At 41.4% G+C, this 19,170-nt stretch overlaps 2 protein-coding genes across 3 annotated transcripts; one reads left to right on the forward strand and one right to left on the reverse strand.

The window, feature by feature from the left end:
- Positions 1 to 214: 214 nt before the first annotated feature.
- On the forward strand, positions 215 to 6,917 carry sult1st6 (sulfotransferase family 1, cytosolic sulfotransferase 6). The gene is made up of 7 exons (XM_051416684.1): positions 215 to 942; positions 1,838 to 1,966; positions 3,342 to 3,439; positions 3,660 to 3,786; positions 5,400 to 5,494; positions 5,583 to 5,763; positions 6,535 to 6,917. The coding sequence occupies exons 1-7, from the start codon at positions 756 to 758 to the stop codon at positions 6,645 to 6,647; spliced, it is 930 nt and encodes a 309-aa protein (XP_051272644.1). The 5' UTR covers positions 215 to 755; the 3' UTR covers positions 6,648 to 6,917.
- A 5-nt stretch (positions 6,918 to 6,922) lies between these two features.
- atp2a1l (ATPase sarcoplasmic/endoplasmic reticulum Ca2+ transporting 1, like) lies at positions 6,923 to 18,297 on the reverse strand. 2 transcript variants are annotated; one of them, XM_051416643.1, is made up of 24 exons: positions 18,021 to 18,297; positions 17,031 to 17,048; positions 16,625 to 16,707; positions 15,672 to 15,776; positions 14,650 to 14,788; positions 13,954 to 14,034; positions 13,771 to 13,856; positions 13,344 to 13,641; positions 13,086 to 13,252; positions 12,890 to 12,978; positions 12,695 to 12,797; positions 12,467 to 12,598; positions 12,193 to 12,309; positions 11,875 to 12,093; positions 11,676 to 11,787; positions 10,970 to 11,193; positions 10,641 to 10,861; positions 10,328 to 10,530; positions 10,152 to 10,237; positions 9,938 to 10,071; positions 9,725 to 9,842; positions 9,442 to 9,559; positions 9,049 to 9,094; positions 6,923 to 7,551 (listed from the first exon to the last, which is right to left on the reverse strand). In XM_051416643.1, exons 1-23 carry the CDS (start codon positions 18,136 to 18,138, stop codon positions 9,090 to 9,092), a joined length of 2,976 nt encoding a protein of 991 aa, XP_051272603.1. In that variant the 5' UTR covers positions 18,139 to 18,297; the 3' UTR covers positions 6,923 to 7,551; positions 9,049 to 9,089. The 2 variants fall into 2 exon arrangements, with proteins under 2 accessions (XP_051272603.1, XP_051272602.1); XM_051416642.1 differs by lacking the exon at positions 9,049 to 9,094.
- Positions 18,298 to 19,170: the final 873 nt, after the last annotated feature.

A 19,170-nucleotide genomic window follows, 5' to 3' on the forward strand; every position in this document is an offset into this window, starting at 1 on the left:
TGGCATGAGTGAAATAATACCGTGTTAACGTAAGCATTTGCTGAGCTTTGATCCTTCTCTTTTGTACTACTTATGTGTGATTATTGCTTAGCTCTCTGTGGTGTGTAGAGGTCTTGTAAGACCCGCCCTGGTCCCTTCCTCAAATTACAGAGGAAGCAGATAGTATGTGAGCAAAAGTGGAATTCATACGTAACTAGGAATGTTACATAAGGGCACTTTAGTGTAGGTCTGCCTGTGCAGGTTCCTGTGATCGCAGACAGACAAGAACCTGGTACAAGCACTCAGACAGTCAGGTTACAAAGATAGAAGGAGGGAGAAAAGGGACTCATTTTAGAGTGACTGAAGCACTCAGGCTTCTGCTGGGAGTCCAGGAGGGACGGTTTTTGGATTCAGATGTTTGTTGAGAGGATTAAGCTGGAAACCACAAGAAATCAAGAGGAGACAAAGCCAAAACATTCCCACCCAGAAAAGGCGGAGATAATGAAAGAATGACGAGGATGTATGCGCAGTGATTGTGGGTCTGACAATCAAGCAGGAAGAGATTTTCACAGTTGGTGTACGAAAGCTAATCAGCTGTGAATGTTTGACAAAGGACCAAAAGCCAGCTGAGAGAGGAGCTGCAGAGGACAGGACTTCAGGGAAACCACTGTGCTGGCTTAGTTTGAGCCATTTTACAGCCATTTTCAGCATACCTTTTTTGGCTTCTGATTCGTTATTTCCTTGAGTAAACTTGTAACTTGTGAGTAAACTCAGTCATGTCAGGGGAGCAAGAGATCTCCTACAGCGAAGCCATTCAGAAGGCCAGCGCCTCCATCACTCGCTTCCCTCTCATCCCAGTCAGAGGAGTTCCTCTCATGAGCTACATCGCCAACAACTGGGACTCCATCTGGGCTTTCCGTCCTGACCCCTCAGACCTCCTCATCGCCACCTACCCCAAAGCAGGTACTCAGACAGGTGCTTCATGCAGCTGTGCTCATATACAGTAAATCTATTCTTGTCATTATTCAGTCATTATTTTTAATAATGTATAACTTCTGCAACACCACAGTCTTAAAACTCATTACTATCTAATTTCTGTCAGCATATACTGTGGAATATGTTTACATTTACATTCACTTATTATCTTATTATATTTCCATTTCCATTTTTAATTTGACTTTTTTACTTATATGTATATACCTATACATGCATTTCTATTCTATATACTACATATATCTCCAAGTAGTTAATCAGTTTTAGATCTTATATGTTCATTGTGTCATATGTCTTTATGTTGAAGCTCTGTTAGTGTTCACACAGTACATTTTCTGCTACTTAACACTTTGACTGATCTATATATCAGAGCAAAATATTGAGTTTGCATATATATATATATATATATATATATATATATATATATATATATATATATATATGATGCATTGTTATGGACTTCAATACCCAACAGTATGTAAAAGAGTTCAAATTAGCGCCACCTTGACAACAGCAACATAAATTACAATATAATAATATAACACATAATAGTTTAAAATCCTCATAGAGGGACATTTCTAATTTCTGTAAAATATTATATTCAACTTTATTGTGATTGCACAGGCTAAAGTATTGAGAAAACAAAATGTAGTTAAGCAGTGCAAAGAGTGCAAAAAGCCGTAGAATGAGTAATGTACATATGTATAGTGATAATATATATGTAGAATAAACAGTAAGGGGTAGATGTGAATATGCTACGCTAATAAATGTACAATATGAACAGTAGGCGCAGTAAAACTGTTGAAAAGACACCATTTTATTTTTCTTCTTCGTTCAACTCTTGTGTGTCTCTTTGGGACATAAGGGACCACATGGACCCAGGAGATAATTGACCTGCTTCTTCACAATGGAGATGCTGAGGCCTGCAAACGAGCCCCCACACCCGTCCGCAGTCCCTTCCTAGAGATCAACTCCCCACCACCCATCCCCTCAGGTGCGTATTTATGAGTCTGTTTCCACGTGAGCCCCCTATTTTCCTCTGCACCTTCTGTCCAAAATATCCACTTTGTGTCCACTACCTTTTGCGAAAACTTAAGATTTTATTTCAAATACATCCTCCAACTATGTCTGACTGTGCCATGTCACAACTCACAAATCCAATTCCTGGAGGAATGTTTTCATAACGCCTTGTTTCCTTCGCCTTTATCAGGGTCAATGAGCTCTTAACCCATAAATAGTTTACTCAGTGCCAAACTTCTGGAGTGACAGACTCCAACATGTAAACACTGCAATCTCTGAGTACCATAAAAACAAGTGAATTTTCTGTTTTTCACTGAAGTGGTCAGGTTAAAATAGTCAGTTTTTCAATACTGGTACTGTAGATGAAACCTGAATTATTCCAGATTTAGCAAAGTTGAGCATTACCCAAATTATTTATTTGTTACTTTTGTCAGAAAAAAAAAAATGAAATCTGCGTCTTTTCTGTTGTTGATATTTTTAGATATCGTGAGTGCATTTGTAAAAGGGCGAGTAGATATGAATCTATAGCTAGCAACCAGTTAGCTTAGTTTAGCTTAGCATAAAAACAACTAGAAACAGGGGGAAACAGCTCCTTAGCTCTAATGTATCCTTCTACCAGCATCTCTAAAGCTCACAAATTAAACACATTAGGCTATGTCTTGCTCAATTTACAAGGGGTTATGTGCTTGAGTATTTCTTGGTTGGGACTAGTGAACTCCTAGAGCCCTGATGTCACCATGAGGTACATGTCATAAAGTGAGCTGTAGAGGTGCTGGTAAGTGGACTTTGCTACAATTTATGTAGGAGCTAGGTTAGCTGTAAGGCTAGATGTTCGCCCCTGTTTCCAGTTTTGGAAATGGAAGCAATCATCAATGATCTGCAGAGTTGGATGGTGAATACTCCTTGATTGAGTTACGCAAATGAAAAGAACACCCTGTACAATCCTGTACAATGTTTTTTTTTTTTGCTTGCCAGATATTTGCTATTAAAAAGTTATAAATTAACTAAAATGACAACATACATCTTTACTACAGGATGTACAGGGTGTTCTTTGGTAAGAAGCTATAGTTTGTTTCATTACTGGGCGCCCGGTAAGCTCAGTGGGTAGAGCTGGCGACCCATGTACCGAGGCTGAGTCCTTGCTGCAGCGGCCCATGGTTCGAGTCCGACCTGCGGCCCTTTGCTGCGTGTCATCCCCTCTCTCTGCCCCCCTTTCCTGTCTATCTTCAGCTATCTCTATCATAAAGGCAATAAAAGCCCCAAAAAATACTTTTAAAAAATTAAAAAAAAAATAAAAAGTTTGTTTCATTACTTTCATAATGTACATATTCCCTGAATTTATGTTTCAGGTCTTGATCTTCTGAAGACTATGGATCCACCTAGACTTATAAAGACACATCTTCCTTTTCAATTGGTGCCTCCTGGATTTTGGGAAAACAAGTGCAAGGTAAGACTCGATCTGTCAGACTCAACTGAGAGTAGAATCAATGAACTGTATTGCAAGCTGAACAGTAAATGCATGGTACTAAGATGAAGGGTTCCTGATACACTGCAGGTGAATGGAGTGAGAGGTGAACAATACATAGCCACAATTGCCTCATTTAGTTACCCATTCTCTGTATTGTTGTAAATCCTGTTTTACATGTCCCTCCTTATCGTGTGTAAAGGCTATCTACGTGGCACGCAATGCCAAAGACAACCTGGTGAGCTACTACCACTTTGACTGTATGAATCTGACCCAGCCTGAGCCGGGGCCCTGGGAGGGCTACATCCACAAGTTCATGTGTGGAGAGTGTAAGTAGATTAAAATAAATTCCTGAGTGTCATCTTACCTCCCAGCTAACTGATTATTATAATTGATGTCATTGTAACTGGTATACTCCACCAGCCTGAGGTTCTTGCAAATTTAAAAAGACAATTATTTCTAAAAAGTGGTTGGTGACTTCTGTGATCCATGACAACTTAGTTTCCTTATCTCACAGTTTTTGTGAGAATATGAGACATTTGGTATGCTTCAGTGACCAAGATTAGCTGCACCCTGCGGTAGAGTGGAAGTAATGCCAATCAGAAAAAAATGTTCCTTCAAGATTTACAAAAGAATTTCAACTGGTACATTTTTAAGCCTAAGATTAGTTATTTCTTCTTTGGTGTCCAGTTGCCATCAATAAACCACTGCTACTTTACTGCCACAGATGTCTTTTTTGTCTTTTTAGTTGGGACTTAACTGTTTTTAAAGGTTTATAAGTTGTAACAAATGGCTTTATTACTGGTTAATAAATAATTTTCTAATCCTTCACAGACTAGTTATAAGAGTTCGTCATGTTAAAGAATATCTTTTAGGTTGGCACATTGTGAAAAATCCCTTCAACTGGTGTTCCTGAAATATGAACTTGATCGCTCCAGTGGAACCACCTGGAACAAAATCTATTTATCACCAATGTATAAACATTTGCAACTGCAGACTGTTGGATTATTATGATTTATTAAAATGTAATATTTTTGTGTTAGCAGTGGACAATGTGGATACTTGTATGTTGTTCCTAGTACTAACCCTACAGAGAATTATATTCTCAGCTCTAAGGAGCATTTTACCCGCTTTCAGCTCATTGTTTTTGTTTTTCTCTTACAATGTTACAACTTTTGTTCATTCACTTCTCTAGTAGCCTTGTTTGTGACCACAGAGGCTGTTTTCAGCAAAATAGCAAAACCTGCTCAGCACCAAACTGAAGACAGACAGTTAGCGACTGAACATAGTGGAGCATTTAGCTGCTTATTTTCCTCAGGAGTTGGTAGAGACCAAAAATAGAGTTAAAAAGACAGTGAATACATTACATTTGTCTCGTGACCAGAAACACAACTCCACATAAATATTAATGTTGATCCATAACTGTTGGATGTGTAAATAGGCAGCTGTTGGTGATATGTCAGTTCTTGTTTACAGCTTGTTTCTTCTTCCCCCAAGTGGAAAAAGAAAAAAAAATCTGTAATTGCAGTTTGAAAGTGTCTCACTTTCTAATAACCCACCAAATCTGCAAGTATAAATGTTATTAATGCATTAATAGATACCTGTGGGTTTCTAACTTTGTAATAATCCATCAGTTCTGCAGTTAAAAGTTTTCTCACTTTCTAATCCGCCAACAGCAAACATAAATGAGACATCAGCAGTTATAAATCAGTCAGCAGTTGTAAAATATTAAGTAGTTAATAAATGGATTTTGGTCCAGATTCCCTGCAGCCCCGTCCCAGAAGGTAAGTGGAATAAATGTTAGGGAGCGAATTAAAGAGCTCACGATAGAAACACAGCCAAACAGATATTTCACAAACTGGCAACCTAAGAGTTAATAACTTATCTATAAAAACAAGTAATTTAACATGAATAAAACCTTCTACCTTAAACCTTTCTACAGTGTCATGGGGCTCCTGGTATGACCATGTGAAAGGTTACTGGGCTGAGAGAGAAAAGAGGAACATCCTTTACCTCTTCTATGAGGACATGAAAGAGGTAACATATGGATCTTTCTAATATTTTATTGATCAAGTGTTACCAAAGCATGTTGTACAAACTCCTACCATCACGTTTACACCCCCAGAATCCTCGGCGTGAAGTGGAGCGCATCATGAGGTACCTGGACTTGTCGGTCTCTGATGAGGTCATCAGCAAAATCGTGGAGCTCACGTCGTTTAAGAACATGAAGGAGAACCCAATGACCAACTACTCCTGCGTCCCAGCACCTGTTTTTGATCAGTCCATCTCTCCCTTCATGAGAAAAGGTGCATCAATCTGCTCTTAGTCTTGTCTAGAAAAGAGGTATTGATCCAAATAGTTAAAGGCCCAGGTTTCAAATTTGGGATGAGCGATCTGCATTGGGTGAATACAGTATCACACCTCATCTCACTCCGGTGAGCACACAGCAAGGAGGGTTGACAAAATACCACGAATACTATGTAATGTAAAACCTCTCTGTCAATGAAAGCTCAGCAGAATCAAAGTTTATATTGATTGTATTATGATTTGTCTTCTGCCTCAACTTCACATTGTACAGCACAGTGGCTCCCCCTAGAGGTTCCTGGATTTCTTGCCTCTTGCCCTGTTTTAGGCTCAGTATAGCTGTATTGATATAGTCAATTAATTATAAGGTTATTTTAATAAGTGTTTCATCTTTTAAATAATCTTTCAAGGATAAATGCCCAAAATCTATTGGTTGCAGCTTCTCAAAAATGTGAACATTTGCTTTTCTTCCTCTATGTTGTACGATAGTAATTAGACTTTCTTTATGTTTTTGGCTTATTTTCCAGCAAAAACAAGCAATTTGAAGATATCAGTTGGGGCTCTTGAAATTTCTTTAGAAAATGTCTGTTGTCTGACATTAAACAATTAATCAAGAAAATAGTTGCCATGTTAATCGATAAGGAAAATAATTGCTAGTTGATGTGATGTTCGACAATAGATGCTTTTAAGGAAAATAATTTAAGAACTTCTCAGTTATTTGCTAATTACAACATAGAGTTATTAATTTTTACTGTATATCTCTTTCTTTACAGGTGAAGTAGGCGATTGGACAAACCATTTCACACCCGAGCAATCAAAGATGTTTGATGAAGATTATGAGAAGCAAATGAAGGGAGTCAACATACCATTCAGGACCCTCATCTAACAGATTTAGGGTTTTCCAGATTGATGCAGCTCTGCAAACCAAAGACCGATGAACTGACACTGTGCAGCACTCAGAAGCCAGAAATACTGTCAGAAAATCTGACACAAGCTATAAACCAAACAACAAAAGAATTAAACTAAATTTCTCTGACTCACTTACAAGCCTGGATGTTAAACACTGAAATCACTGCACCTCTTGATGTGTAGATACAGAGAACAACCATCCAAATGCGTGTTTAAAAGTTCAATAAAAATGTGCTCCACAATACAAGTACATGAGTTGGTAATCATCATTTTATTGCAGCTTATCACGTAAACAATATATAAGACCAAAAGTGTTGTGACTGAGTGGACATGCCCATTTTATGTCATGAGACCTCCAACAGAGTCTGCTGACTGCATGGAGCCTATAGAGAGCGCTGGCAGCTGGAGGCATGAAGTTTTTCTGCCCATATGAAGTCATTTTGCAACCCTACACCACACTGTACAGAGCCCAGCCAAAGCAGGGAGGCTGCACGAGACACGAGCAACAAAGACTAGAATAAAAATAATGAGCTGGAAAGTCAATCATATGAAAATGGACAGAGGACACAAAAACACAACAGCTGAGGATATCCAAGTTTAACAAAAAAATCACTTTTAATACATACTTTATTTCTTAGAATAAAATCTTAAATATTTTTAATACTTTATCAGCAGGGATACTTCCCTCGTTTTAATTCAATCTCCTTCCTTATATAGAGGCTATTTTTTTGTACATTTTCCTGTGTTTTCTCCCCTCTCTTCTATTGGTTGGCTCATTATGACTCCCCTCTTTGGTTTTTATCTTCCTCTCTCTCTTCTCCACCTCTTTCTCTCCAACCCTTAAGATCCTCTTCTTCTACATCTCTATATAGCTTCTGTACCTGGGGAAGAAAAGAAAATAGATAAATCAGAGAGGGAAAGGACTATTGGACACATGATTTGGTCACACACACAATGACCCTTTTGACAATTTAAGCAGACCAGCACTTAAACTATCTTTGCAGACGAACATGTGATCATTACTAAGCGTTAGAACTAATTCCACTAAAAGAGCTAGATGTGATCTATAATCATTAAATCTACTGAAAGCAGCAAGTAAACTATTTCAGCGTCAGTGGCGGGACAATGGGAAGCATTTTGCTTTTACCTACAGGCTCAAGCTTCCTGAGTCAGCTGAGGAGCAATGCAATAATAATGCTGTGTTTACATGAGAGGACCGTGGAGAAAGCTCAGGTCTGGGTTAAACTGGCTTTGAACATTTCAAAGTTGAAGCTCCAGCTGGGTGGGATTTCATTTTCAGTACATTTAGTTTTTGGAAAGGCGGTTTGTCCCCCCCCCCAGTGTTAAAGCTCATTAAATGGGACAAACTGTTACCACTTGCCCCTTAAGGTAAATGTTGTAAAAAAAGATGCAAATGTAGCTTGAACACACCTGAATGATAATCACAGAAAACACACACTTTCAGGAAGGAAATTTTCTTCTTTTCAAGAACTAGTTGGTTTATATGAACAGCATGGCAATCTCCTTCTAAATTCCCAAATATTTATAAGAAGAAGAACACTTTAACCCCTATCATTTATAAGCAGTATGTAAACATAAAATACACATTTTATAACATATTATAGTATAGTTAAAAGAAGATATATATATTTTCAGCAATTATAACTCCTATTAAGACATATTTTATATAATATAACAGTTGTATTATATTATAATTTGCCATTCAGTATCTGCGTATATACCAGCATCCTGTTATGGATGGCTTCATAAGAGATAAATCTGTTGACAGCTACATCAATAAACACTTCTATCTGCTTAAAACTACATTATAATGTGTTTCAAATGTGTATGTGCTGCTTATAAATGCTGATTGGGAGAGTTAAAATAAAGTGTTGCCAAAGGGTTTTGTGGGACACTGACAATATCAAGCCTTTTTCCAAAAGTGGTACCAGAACTGGGACTCACTACTGCACACAGAAACAACCCAACAAACAGGCTATAATGCTGACATTGACTGCAGCAACTCAGAGGAGATAAACTTGCCTTCTGAGGCATCTCATAAGCCAGTACAGTACAGAAATAACAACAAACAGAGCTCAAAGGAGGACATTGGATACAGATAGCAGCGCTGAGAGATCCCCCAATTTGTTAGTCATCGTGCCACCGTGTCAATTTGTGACAGAGGTTAGATTAATTTTATAATTATGTAATTAAGTTGTAGGGAGAACCCAGAGATGCACATCAACAGCGGAGTGATACTAAAATACAGTAGACACCAATGAAGACAGCTTTGCATAGGAGCAGGAACATACACGCCAAAACAAAAGAATACACTAACATACACACAAAATATAGATACACTGATAGCCATAGAATACCTTGATATAGTTACAGGCTAACGGTGGTTGGTTGACTGAATTTAGTCTGTAAATCAACAAATAGGGGTTAAGTGAGTTAATGTTGAATGGAGAGAGGAGATAGTAAGAGATAGATAGATAGTGATGAGAAAGATCAGACATGTGAAAACAGGCATTATAGAACTTATGATGGATTTGTAGATTGATGAAGGGATGATGTGATAAAATTAAATGACAGTAAAGGATGAATATTAATATAATATTAAACAAATACTTAACAAAAAACAGTATTAATGATTAAAATGATATTAAAGTTTTCTCAAAAGAGATCATAACTGTTATTTTAGGAAATAAGGTACATCTTTATTTTTTCAATATGTTAAGAGTGAATGCAAAAAATGCAAGGCTACTTACACTCAACGTAGTTGCGGGCAATGAACTTCAGCACCTCATCAATGGCGATGACAGGGAAGGAAAGCTTCAGGACCACGAGCCACTGATCTACGCTCAGATGGGTCAACTTGAAGATCATCTAGGGGGCAAAAGAGTGGCAGTCAGAACTGCTGCGAAACTGCAGTGTAAAGCAACTACAACAAAAACTACACGTCACAGAGGACAATATTTCAATATAATTCCTAGAACTGGGAGATTTGGAGCTCCTAAATCAAACAGTAGGGAGCACTGGCGGCTGTCTTACGGGCATAGGGTCGACATAGATGATCATGAAGTGCAGGGACATGGAGAGGGTCATGGCAGAAAGCAGCCAGAAGTTGCTCCATGGGGGCATGCGCACCAGAGACTGGTTCTCAGACAAGCTTGAAAAAGAAAAGAAAGAAGGAATTATGAGAATTGGAATTAAGTGTGTCATTGAACTTGAAGCCTGGTGTATTTTCATTTTAAAACAAATTACCTGTTGAGAGCGTTGCACATCTCAATGGTGACCAGCACGGACAGGGCCATGGTCATGGGAGTACAAGCCTCAAAGATCTCACAGTCAAGGCCAACAAAGTCCTCGTTCTCATCATGGCACTGCATGAAGTGGGACTGCACGGAGGAAAGTTGAGGTTATTCAGTGTCTGCGTAAATATGTGTTTGTGAAAGACAACATCAAATAAATTACTTACCAGCTGGTAGTAGGAGACACCGGGGCCAGTGGGATCATAGATGAACCACCAGGCAGCACCACCAACAGTGGCAGCACCGACGTATCCTGTCAGGAAAAAGGCCACAGCATCAGTGTAGGCAAGTGTTTTTCCTGCATTGAAACTAAATCCAAACACACAAATCTAATCTTACTTACCACCAATAGCCATGTATCTGAAGAACAGCCAGCCAGAGATCAGGGGCTCCTTGGGGGAACGTGGGGGCTTGCCCATGATGTCCAGATCAGGGGGGTTGAAGCCCAGAGCAGTGGCGGGCAGACCGTCAGTCACCAGGTTGACCCACAGCAGCTGGACGGGGATCAGGGCCTCGGGCAGACCCAGGGCAGCAGTCAGGAAGATACTGAGAGAGTGAAAAAGAAAATAATAGAACAAACTGAGGTTAGCCAGAGACAGAGAGAAAGATGGCTGAAATATGGCGTTCAGGTGCAGAGTGTACGTCACACCACTCACCAGACGACCTCACCAACGTTGGAGGAGATGAGGTAGCGGATGAACTGCTTCATGTTGTTGTAAATAGCTCTGCCCTCCTCAACAGCAGCCACAATGGAAGAGAAGTTGTCGTCAGCCAGGACCATCTCAGAGGCAGACTTGGCAACGGCAGTGCCAGAGCCCATGGCGATGCCGATCTCGGCCTTCTTCAGGGCAGGGGCATCGTTCACACCATCACCAGTCTGGAAGTTGGAGAAGAGGAAATTAAAAACTACTCTCAAACTACACACATGTACAGTATTACATGTGCTTTGTTTCTGTCAAGTTAAGGTACGCTGCGGAGCTCTTACCATAGCAGTAATGTCATCAAAACCTTGCAGGAACTCAACAATCTTGGACTTGTGGGATGGCTCCACACGGGCAAAGCAGCAAGCCCTACGCACAGCCTCGGCCTGTTCATGGAGGGGCAGATCGTCAAACTCACGTCCGGTGTAGGCCTTGCCAGTAACATCCTCTTCCTCAGTGAAGATGCCAATGCGACGGCAGATAGCGATAGCGGTTCCCTTGTTGTCACCTGAAATATGGAGATGGAGAAGTTTGGTGGAGAGTCAGTGAAATGACGGATGTTTCTGAGGTGAAACACATAAACTTTATCTACACTTGTTTTAAAATCTGTCAACTGTAGATACAAATGATTGCAGTGGATGTTTTAACAGATACGCACAATAAGGATTGTATAACAACACACGTCTGTGGTGTAAGACATATTAAGCTCTAAAATATACTGTCATATACAGGGCATTTTTTAAAAAGGAGGCATTGTTCAGCATTATTAAATACATTTAAGTTTCATTATATTTTAATCAAAAAACATTTTTAGGCTACACTTTTGTTTTTAACAGATTTTCCCCTCAAAATAGCAATTGTTGTAAAAAATACCATGTAGAATACAGAATTCCTAGTTTATAATAAATAAAAATGTATAATAATGTTTTACAGGTGGACACATCACAGCACATTTCTGTATTAATAATTCATCCTACTCATAATACTAACCAGTGATCATAATGACACGGATTCCAGCAGCTCTGCACAGCTCAATGGAGCTAGTGACCTCCTTACGAGGGGGATCCAGCATACCCACGCAGCCAACAAAGGTCAGGTCAGTCTGAGGAGAGAAGCGTGAATGGAGTCATTCAATCCATGTTTTCACGTGTATCCACACATTTCAACATCAAATCCGTCAGGTTCTCACCTCGTAATCGCCAAACTTGGTTGAGTCCTCAAGGTTCATCTCCTCCATCTTCAGTGGGGTGTCACGGGTGGCCAGAGCCAGGCAACGCAGGGTGTCGCGGCCGGTACCCCAGTCCTTGATAACAGCCATGATCTTGTCCTTGATGGCATTGGTCAGGGGCACGCGGGTGGTTCCAACACGCACATATGCGCACCTGTCAATCACACCCTCGGGGGCACCCTGTGGAGACAACAGGATGATTATTTTGTGTTATGTTGAATGCCTCACTATGTCTGACCAAAGGCTGTGAGAAGGAAGGAAAGAAAGAGGAAAACTAGCCTTCACAAACATCTTGGCACCACCATCACCCTTAGCAGGAGTGCAGTACACGGACATGGACTTCCTGTCACGGGAGAACTCCAGAGTAACGTTCTTCTTCATGAGCTGCTTAACCACCTATTGGAGGACACAAAGATAAAAGGTTTTTTTATTAAAAAGGCAGTCACCTCACCACACACTGATCCAATTAACTAATAGTTTTCACAAATAGCTGTATTGATAATAAACATGTGAATTATCCTCAACATGTAGCAAATGGCAGGAGGAAACTTACGGAGCAGCAGGCATTGGCTCTCTCCACCCTGGACAGGTTCTTCACGTTGCTGTTGAACACATTCATCTTCTCAACCAGGCAGGACAGGGCGGTCTCAGTGGCCTCACCGACCTTCTCATAGATCTTCTTGGACTGGAGAAAAGGAGGGCAATGGAGAGAACTGGTTAAATTGGGGTAGGCCATAAGGTTTCAGCGTAGCAAACATACTGCATGACTTAATGACTTTACCTCGTTGTAGTCCAGAGAGGAGTCGTTGCACAGGGCGCAGATGGTAGCCAGCTCAACCAGGCCATCGTATGCGCTGCAGTTGGTCTTGGCACCTCCCTGGGAGCTGAATGAGAGAATTACAAATAAATGAGAGATGGTTCATGTACACTTAATGTATGATGGATGCTGGGTTTGAATGAGGACAAAATCACTTACACCTCGCCCTCGGGGGTGTACTTGGAGCCAGAGATGTCAAAGGCATCAAGGTCAACATGGTCTCCCTCAACAGTCTTGACAATGAACATCTGTGGCGTAAGAAAGAAAGAAAGTTTTACTTGTGTCTGATGTAGTTTTATAGACAAACTGTCGAAACACAATTTCCCTTTTGAGCGGGAATAACGTTGATACCCACCTTGGTCACACACATCTGGTTGGTGGTGAGGGTGCCGGTCTTGTCGGAGCAGATGACGGAGGTGCAGCCCAGGGTCTCCACAGAGGGCAGGCTTCTGACGATGGCGTTCTTCTTGGCCATACGGCGGGTACCAAGAGCCAGGCAGGTGGTGATGACAGCGGGCAGACCTGTGAGACATTGGCGAAAACTGTGAGTGTGATAAACCAGCAGTGGAGGAACAAAAAGTCTCTTTCTGGTTTGATGAAGTGCCTCCCTTACCCTCAGGGATGGCAGCCACAGCCAGAGCGACAGCGATCTTGAAGTAGTAGACAGCACCGCGGATCCATGAGCCACCGTGGACGGGGTCGTTGAAGTGGCCAATGTTGATGGCCCAGACAGCAACACAGATCAGGGAGATAACCTTGGACAGCTGCTCGCCAAACTCGTCCAGCTTTGCCTGCAGAGGAGTCTTCTCCTGCTCGGTGGCAGCCATCTGGTCACGGATTTTGCCGATCTCAGTGGCGACTCCGGTGGCCACAGCAACACCGATGGCCTTGCCAGCAGCGATGTTAGTGCCCTACAGAGGAGCGAAGAAGAGAAAGGTAAGAAAACAGGTAGTATTAGGGACATTAAATAATGAATAACAGGGGGAAAGAAAATGCCTGCAACGGAGAAGATAAAATATTGATGTTGGTGAGGCACTTACAGAGAAAAGCATGTTCTTCTTGTCCTGGTTGACGGCTCTGAGGTCGGGAACAGCCTCATTGTGCTTGATCACACTGACAGACTCACCTGTGAGGGAGAAAACAGAACATTATCTCAAAACTGCAACTGGAGATAAGATGGAAAAACACGTATTAGGCAGATTTGAGGTTTCTTGAAAGCCTACCAGTAAGGATGGACTGGTCAACACGCAGGGTGGTGGACTTGATGGAAACAATCCTGATGTCAGCTGGGACTTTGTCACCAACTGTGGGAAAAAGCCAGAATTTAAATAAATTTTTTTGTCATAGAATGTGTAATTGTTTTTCCTATTTACATTAAACATAAAATAAATGCAGTTATGGTGGCTTCGTATATTTGAACACCACCTCTCAGGAAATGTCTTATTTTTTTGTGATTTTCAAGTGACAGTCATTTCAAATGCTCAGAATAACTTTATATTTAACCCATCCAATGCATTTCATAATGATACAAAACCTAAGCTGACACGTGCATGACCCAATGAGAATGAACCACACAGGGTGGGGGGTGGGGACAGCCGGCTAGAGGCAACAGGTGTACACTGACAAATGAACAGACGTCGGCAATGGCAGGGAGGGGAGAAGAGGTGCGGCAGGTGCTAGTGAGGGTATTTATACTCCTGATTTTGCTTTCCTTCAGTCAGCATGTTTTCACAGCAGTGCTACTCCATCCTGCCTCGCTCACATTGCCTTAAAAAGACACGAGGCTTTGCCATCAGCCGACACCAGACACATACATGCTGAATGTGTGTCCATCTTTCTTTTCTTTAACAGAAATGTACGTAACTCACTTCCCCTTTAAAAAATAATTATCAAAAAGAGACAATCTTGACATTTCTTACCGGACACCTCCACAATATCTCCAGGGACAATTTCTCTGGCCTTGATCATCTGCACACTCTTCCTGTCAGAACGGTAAACTTTGCCCATCTCAGGCTCGTACTCCTTGAGAGCCTCGATGGCATCTTCAGCATTACGCTCCTGTTGCACACACAGACAGAAAGATGCAAACAGTCATTAAAAAGTCAAAACAAGAAAAAGCAGTCAGCTAAAATAACAATACAAATTCATACATTTTGAAAAAGAAAAAAAAAACCATAATGCACGCTTGTTTATCCTTGCTTGAATGTAAACCATACTCATTTTGACCTTGGTCTGGCACTGGCAATGTCCTCTAGCAGGCTTTGAGCCATTACACACAGCAATTACACACTGATACACAATCTACTGATGACACATGAGTAGGTCAAATCTATGATCTGATGTGCGCTTTTTTTTATCTGGAGTTACTATATACTGCTTCTTGTCTTTTTTTCAAATAAAAAGAATAAGTGTGAAAAGTGGCGCAGGGATCATCTAACTGAGGCACTAGTATTTGGAGTGATAAAATTTGATCTGAGACACACAACATAACTCTTCTAATAGCAGGCTGCAAAAGCCAGTTCTGTTTCTCAATGAGAAAAACAGGAACGAAGCAGCTGATTTAGACACTTGGCGGGGATGTGATAACAACAAAGTTCTCATAGTGACTGATACCTGACAGCAGTGCCAATTACTTAATGGCATGCAACAGCATTACTTGCATAATGTGAGTCATCTATCCCCTGAATTGGTGTTAGGGAGAATAATATTGTTGATTTAAGATTTACTTTGTGTTGTAACAGCAAATTTAGAGCACACACTATTATACAATAATAACAATATATACAACTATTTTGAGCTTCAAGGCCGTGAAAGTGATAATGTTACAGTTGTGCAACCACGTCTGGGTAGAAAACACAGCATTAACTGGAACCTGTGTACATTCTGTCATCAGTGCAATGGATATGTCTCATTGCTCAACGTGCTGGGCCTCGCCACTGACCTGCCACACTCCAACAATGGCATTAGCGATGAGGATAAGAAGGATGACGAAGGGTTCCACAAAGGCGGTGACGGTCTCCTCACCTTCCTCGAACCAGGCCAGCACCTGAGGTCAGAGTGGTAAAGAGCAAATCAGTAACAGAGAAAAAAATGCATGTATGTGTAAATATGTTTAATACACATGTTAACGCCTGTTATTTTGATAATATTTTCATATGTCATAATATAATTGCACAATTGATATTAATGTGATCTCAGTGTCCCATAACTCCTTGCTCCTTCTGACTTCAACCCTCTCTCTGTGGAGGCCCTTCGTTCCTTCCTTCAGGCCTGACCTTTCCCGAAGGATTCAGTTTCTCTCCTCAGCTTGGGACCTTCTTAAAATAAACCCTTACCCTTCAGCCCCCCTATACTTTCCTGACCCCCGTCTCTCACTGGCTCCTCAATATTCGCCTTCTAAGGCCATCATGACAGCTGCCCGAAGGGGTGAAAGCTGGGCATAGGAATTAATACACCTCCAACAAGCCCTCGCAATCTGTCTCCCTCCTCTCAAGTTGTCGTCCTCAAAAATACATGCAGGGGTGGAGGGGAGTAATCTTGACAAAGTGACCAGACAGAGGTGATGAAGTGCAGCATGCTTACTGGAAGAGTTTGTGTGATGGGTTTTAAAGTTAAATGCAATTAATTGCCCGTTTCAAGATGGCAATAAAGAATGTTAAAGGGGGTCAGAGATTATTGTGCCAAAAATGTAAATATAAGAAAGGAAGTAAGTGTCTGATCCCACATGACGTCAGTGTCTGGAATTTGTTGTTACTATTATGTCTACTACAAACCCTACTACTGCTACTTGAGTTTAAAGAGAGCATGACAGGAATAACCACAGTTTAAAATTACATGATTTATATATATATATATATATATATATATATAAAAGACTAACACTTGTTTACTTACAAAAGAGATGCAGGCAGCCAGCAGCAGGATCCTGACAAGCAAGTCCTCGAACTGCTCAACAATCAGCTCCCAGATGCTCTTACCTGAGCGAGACAGACAACAAAGATATAATTATTTATCATAAAATATAAATCTATTACTGACATATGCAAGTGAAACTGTACTGCAGTGCTATGGGAAATGTTTATAGTATGGATTTGTGATCTTTGTTGCTGAAGATGATAGTGAAAATATAATATACACTGCGAGTCATTAGCAATTGGGCAACACACAATCAAAAGGCAGTCTTTTTACAACCCTGCTGTGGATGAGGGGCAGTTTTAATGATAGTCTTGCCATCTGGGTCAAATCAGGTGTCTGTAAGTTCTTGTTCTAGATGTACGTGTGTGGCTGGATAAACACTTACCCTCCTCAGCGGGCAGCTCTGGAGTTAGAGGAGAAAGTGTGTGGAGACAGAAAGACAGGAAAAAAGAACGGTTAGTTAAAATTGTTAATGTTCGGACAAAAAATATTTTCAACAAGACATTGGAGAAAAAAAAGCTTAAGATAATATATGTGAACTCAGGCTCTTTTCCTTTTCTAAAACTTCCATCTCTTTCAAAAACCCCACAGTTACACTTGGTGACGCTACCTGCTACCAGCTTCCAACCCTCACTGCAGTGGTTGTTCACTTTATAAATTCCTTAACTGTGGGAATTGTTGGGTTTATAATGTCTAGACCTGCTGTATGTAAAAAGTGTGCTCAGATAAAACTGAATTTATTTTTGAAACAACATTAAAACATGTTTAATGGCAGCTCACTATAATGTTCCAAGGCAACAGAAACAAGAATGTTGCTGCCACATTACACAGCCTTTGCTCTCTAATTTGCCATTCCATTGGTTATTGATTAGCAATGATATTACGGGTCATTTAGCCCTAATCCATCTAAGGACCTCCTCTTTAACCCGGCCTAAAATTATCCATCTCTCCTGTTAATGCCCGCCCCATATATCACCCAGGAAGCTTCTTGAGCCATCACCTGTCTCTCTCGCTCTCCAGCCATCTTCTTTGGCTATCTTTAAATAGCCCTTCAAAGCCCTCAAAGTCTCTGCTTCTCAATGTCTCTGCATTTCTACCAGCTGTTGCAACTCCTCTCTAAAAAAGTATCACATGCAAAAAAAACTCAACCCAGCTCGACCCAACAAGTATCTGTGGAAACTCCGCTGGTGTTAACTCGAGAAAACACTTGTCCTGGCAAAAGTATTCTGTGGAATAGTTTGAATGCAAACACTCAGATCTTTCTTTAACTGTGAAGCAACAAGTTTCTGAATGTGGCCTAGTTACCAAACAGTTACTTTGCGAGTTCCTCTTTCAGTAGGCCTCCCTCCCCATCCCAGTTGCCCCACTCTCTCACCATTGTAGCCGTGTTTTTCCAGGTTCTTCTTGAACTGGTCGGGAGTGAGTCCGGTGTTCTCATTCACCCCGAAGTAAGCCAGGCATTCTGCCGGCCCCTTTGCGTGTGCGTTCTCCATCCTTTCTGGATAGACAAGAGATTCCCCGTCTAACCGTTCCTATCCGCGCTCTTTTACTTCTTGTTGTTTGCTGCAGTTTTTACCTTTGGTCCACCACCCTCACCTAGAAGTGTGGCACCCTCCAATTCAGGAGTGCTGGACTGACAGAAAGAGCGAATATGTGCATACAGACTCAGGGTTTTATACCACTAAAGGGCTCAGGATTGGTGGACACCCCACTGACACACGCCTCCAAATTCCAGCATGGGAGGACATGGTGGTGGGGGGGGGAAGCACGGGTGGGGCTCGAGGTGGAGCAATGGGGAGGTGAGATGGTGGACTTGGACAGGAACTGAGGACAAGGCTTGGATTTGGATAGGAGGTATTGCAAGAGAGTGGTGGTGCAAGGGGCTAGAGGGGGGGGCGTTGGGGGTCGCATCGTGGATGAAAATGAGATCTGTTTTTGGAACATGCATAGTCAGTGGAATAAGACGAAGGGAGAAGGTGAGAGAGTGAGACAGGAGCTCATCCAGAAGGGAGGAAGGGGTGAGGAGAAAGGGGGTGCGGGGGGGGGTGCATTGAGTGACGGCTCAACTGGTTTCTGCTGAGGAAGGTGGCTGAGCCAGAGTAAGTAAGAGGAGTGAACTACACACAGAGTGAAAGACAGAAGAAGGAACATGGTGGACAAATAATTTAGGACAAGAGTTAGTTGGCATTTTCACAAGGAGAATGTGAGTTAGACACGTCGGCACACTGAAACACGAGGTTCTCAACTCAAATCCTGAACGAGAACTCTATGCAACAGAACTGCATCATCAATATGTCTACATGTATCTAAAGCTCTGCAGAGCCAATAATGACTCATAACAGAGACCCCAGACCTGATAACAAACCTAGTTAAGTAATACATGGGAATGATAAAGGACAGAAGAAAGTGAGTGTGTAGTAGAGGAATGATTGCAGGGGGACAGGAATGCCAATGGGACAGCCAGGGTGTCATACTATCCCACCGCAGAGGAAAAGCCCCGGCTGCAGATACAGGAGGATCAAGTT

Source organism: Dicentrarchus labrax, unplaced genomic scaffold, assembly GCF_905237075.1.
Source record: "Dicentrarchus labrax unplaced genomic scaffold, dlabrax2021, whole genome shotgun sequence".
NCBI classification, from domain to species: Eukaryota; Metazoa; Chordata; class Actinopteri; family Moronidae; genus Dicentrarchus; species Dicentrarchus labrax.

Coding starts and splice junctions, on each gene's coding strand:
- sult1st6 (XM_051416684.1), top strand. CDS start 756: ATGTCAGGGGAGCAAGAGATCTCCTACAGCGAAGCCATTCAGAAGGCC. Junction 5,495..5,582: donor TCTATGAGGACATGAAAGAG/GTAACATATGGA, acceptor TTACACCCCCAG/AATCCTCGGCGTGAAGTGGA. Junction 5,764..6,534: donor CTCTCCCTTCATGAGAAAAG/GTGCATCAATCT, acceptor CTTTCTTTACAG/GTGAAGTAGGCGATTGGACA.
- atp2a1l (XM_051416642.1), bottom strand. CDS start 18,138: ATGGAGAACGCACACGCAAAGGGGCCGGCAGAATGCCTGGCTTACTTC. Junction 15,777..16,624: donor TGGCTGCCTGCATCTCTTTT/GTAAGTAAACAA, acceptor CTCTGACCTCAG/GTGCTGGCCTGGTTCGAGGA. Junction 13,857..13,953: donor TGACCAGTCCATCCTTACTG/GTAGGCTTTCAA, acceptor TCTCCCTCACAG/GTGAGTCTGTCAGTGTGATC.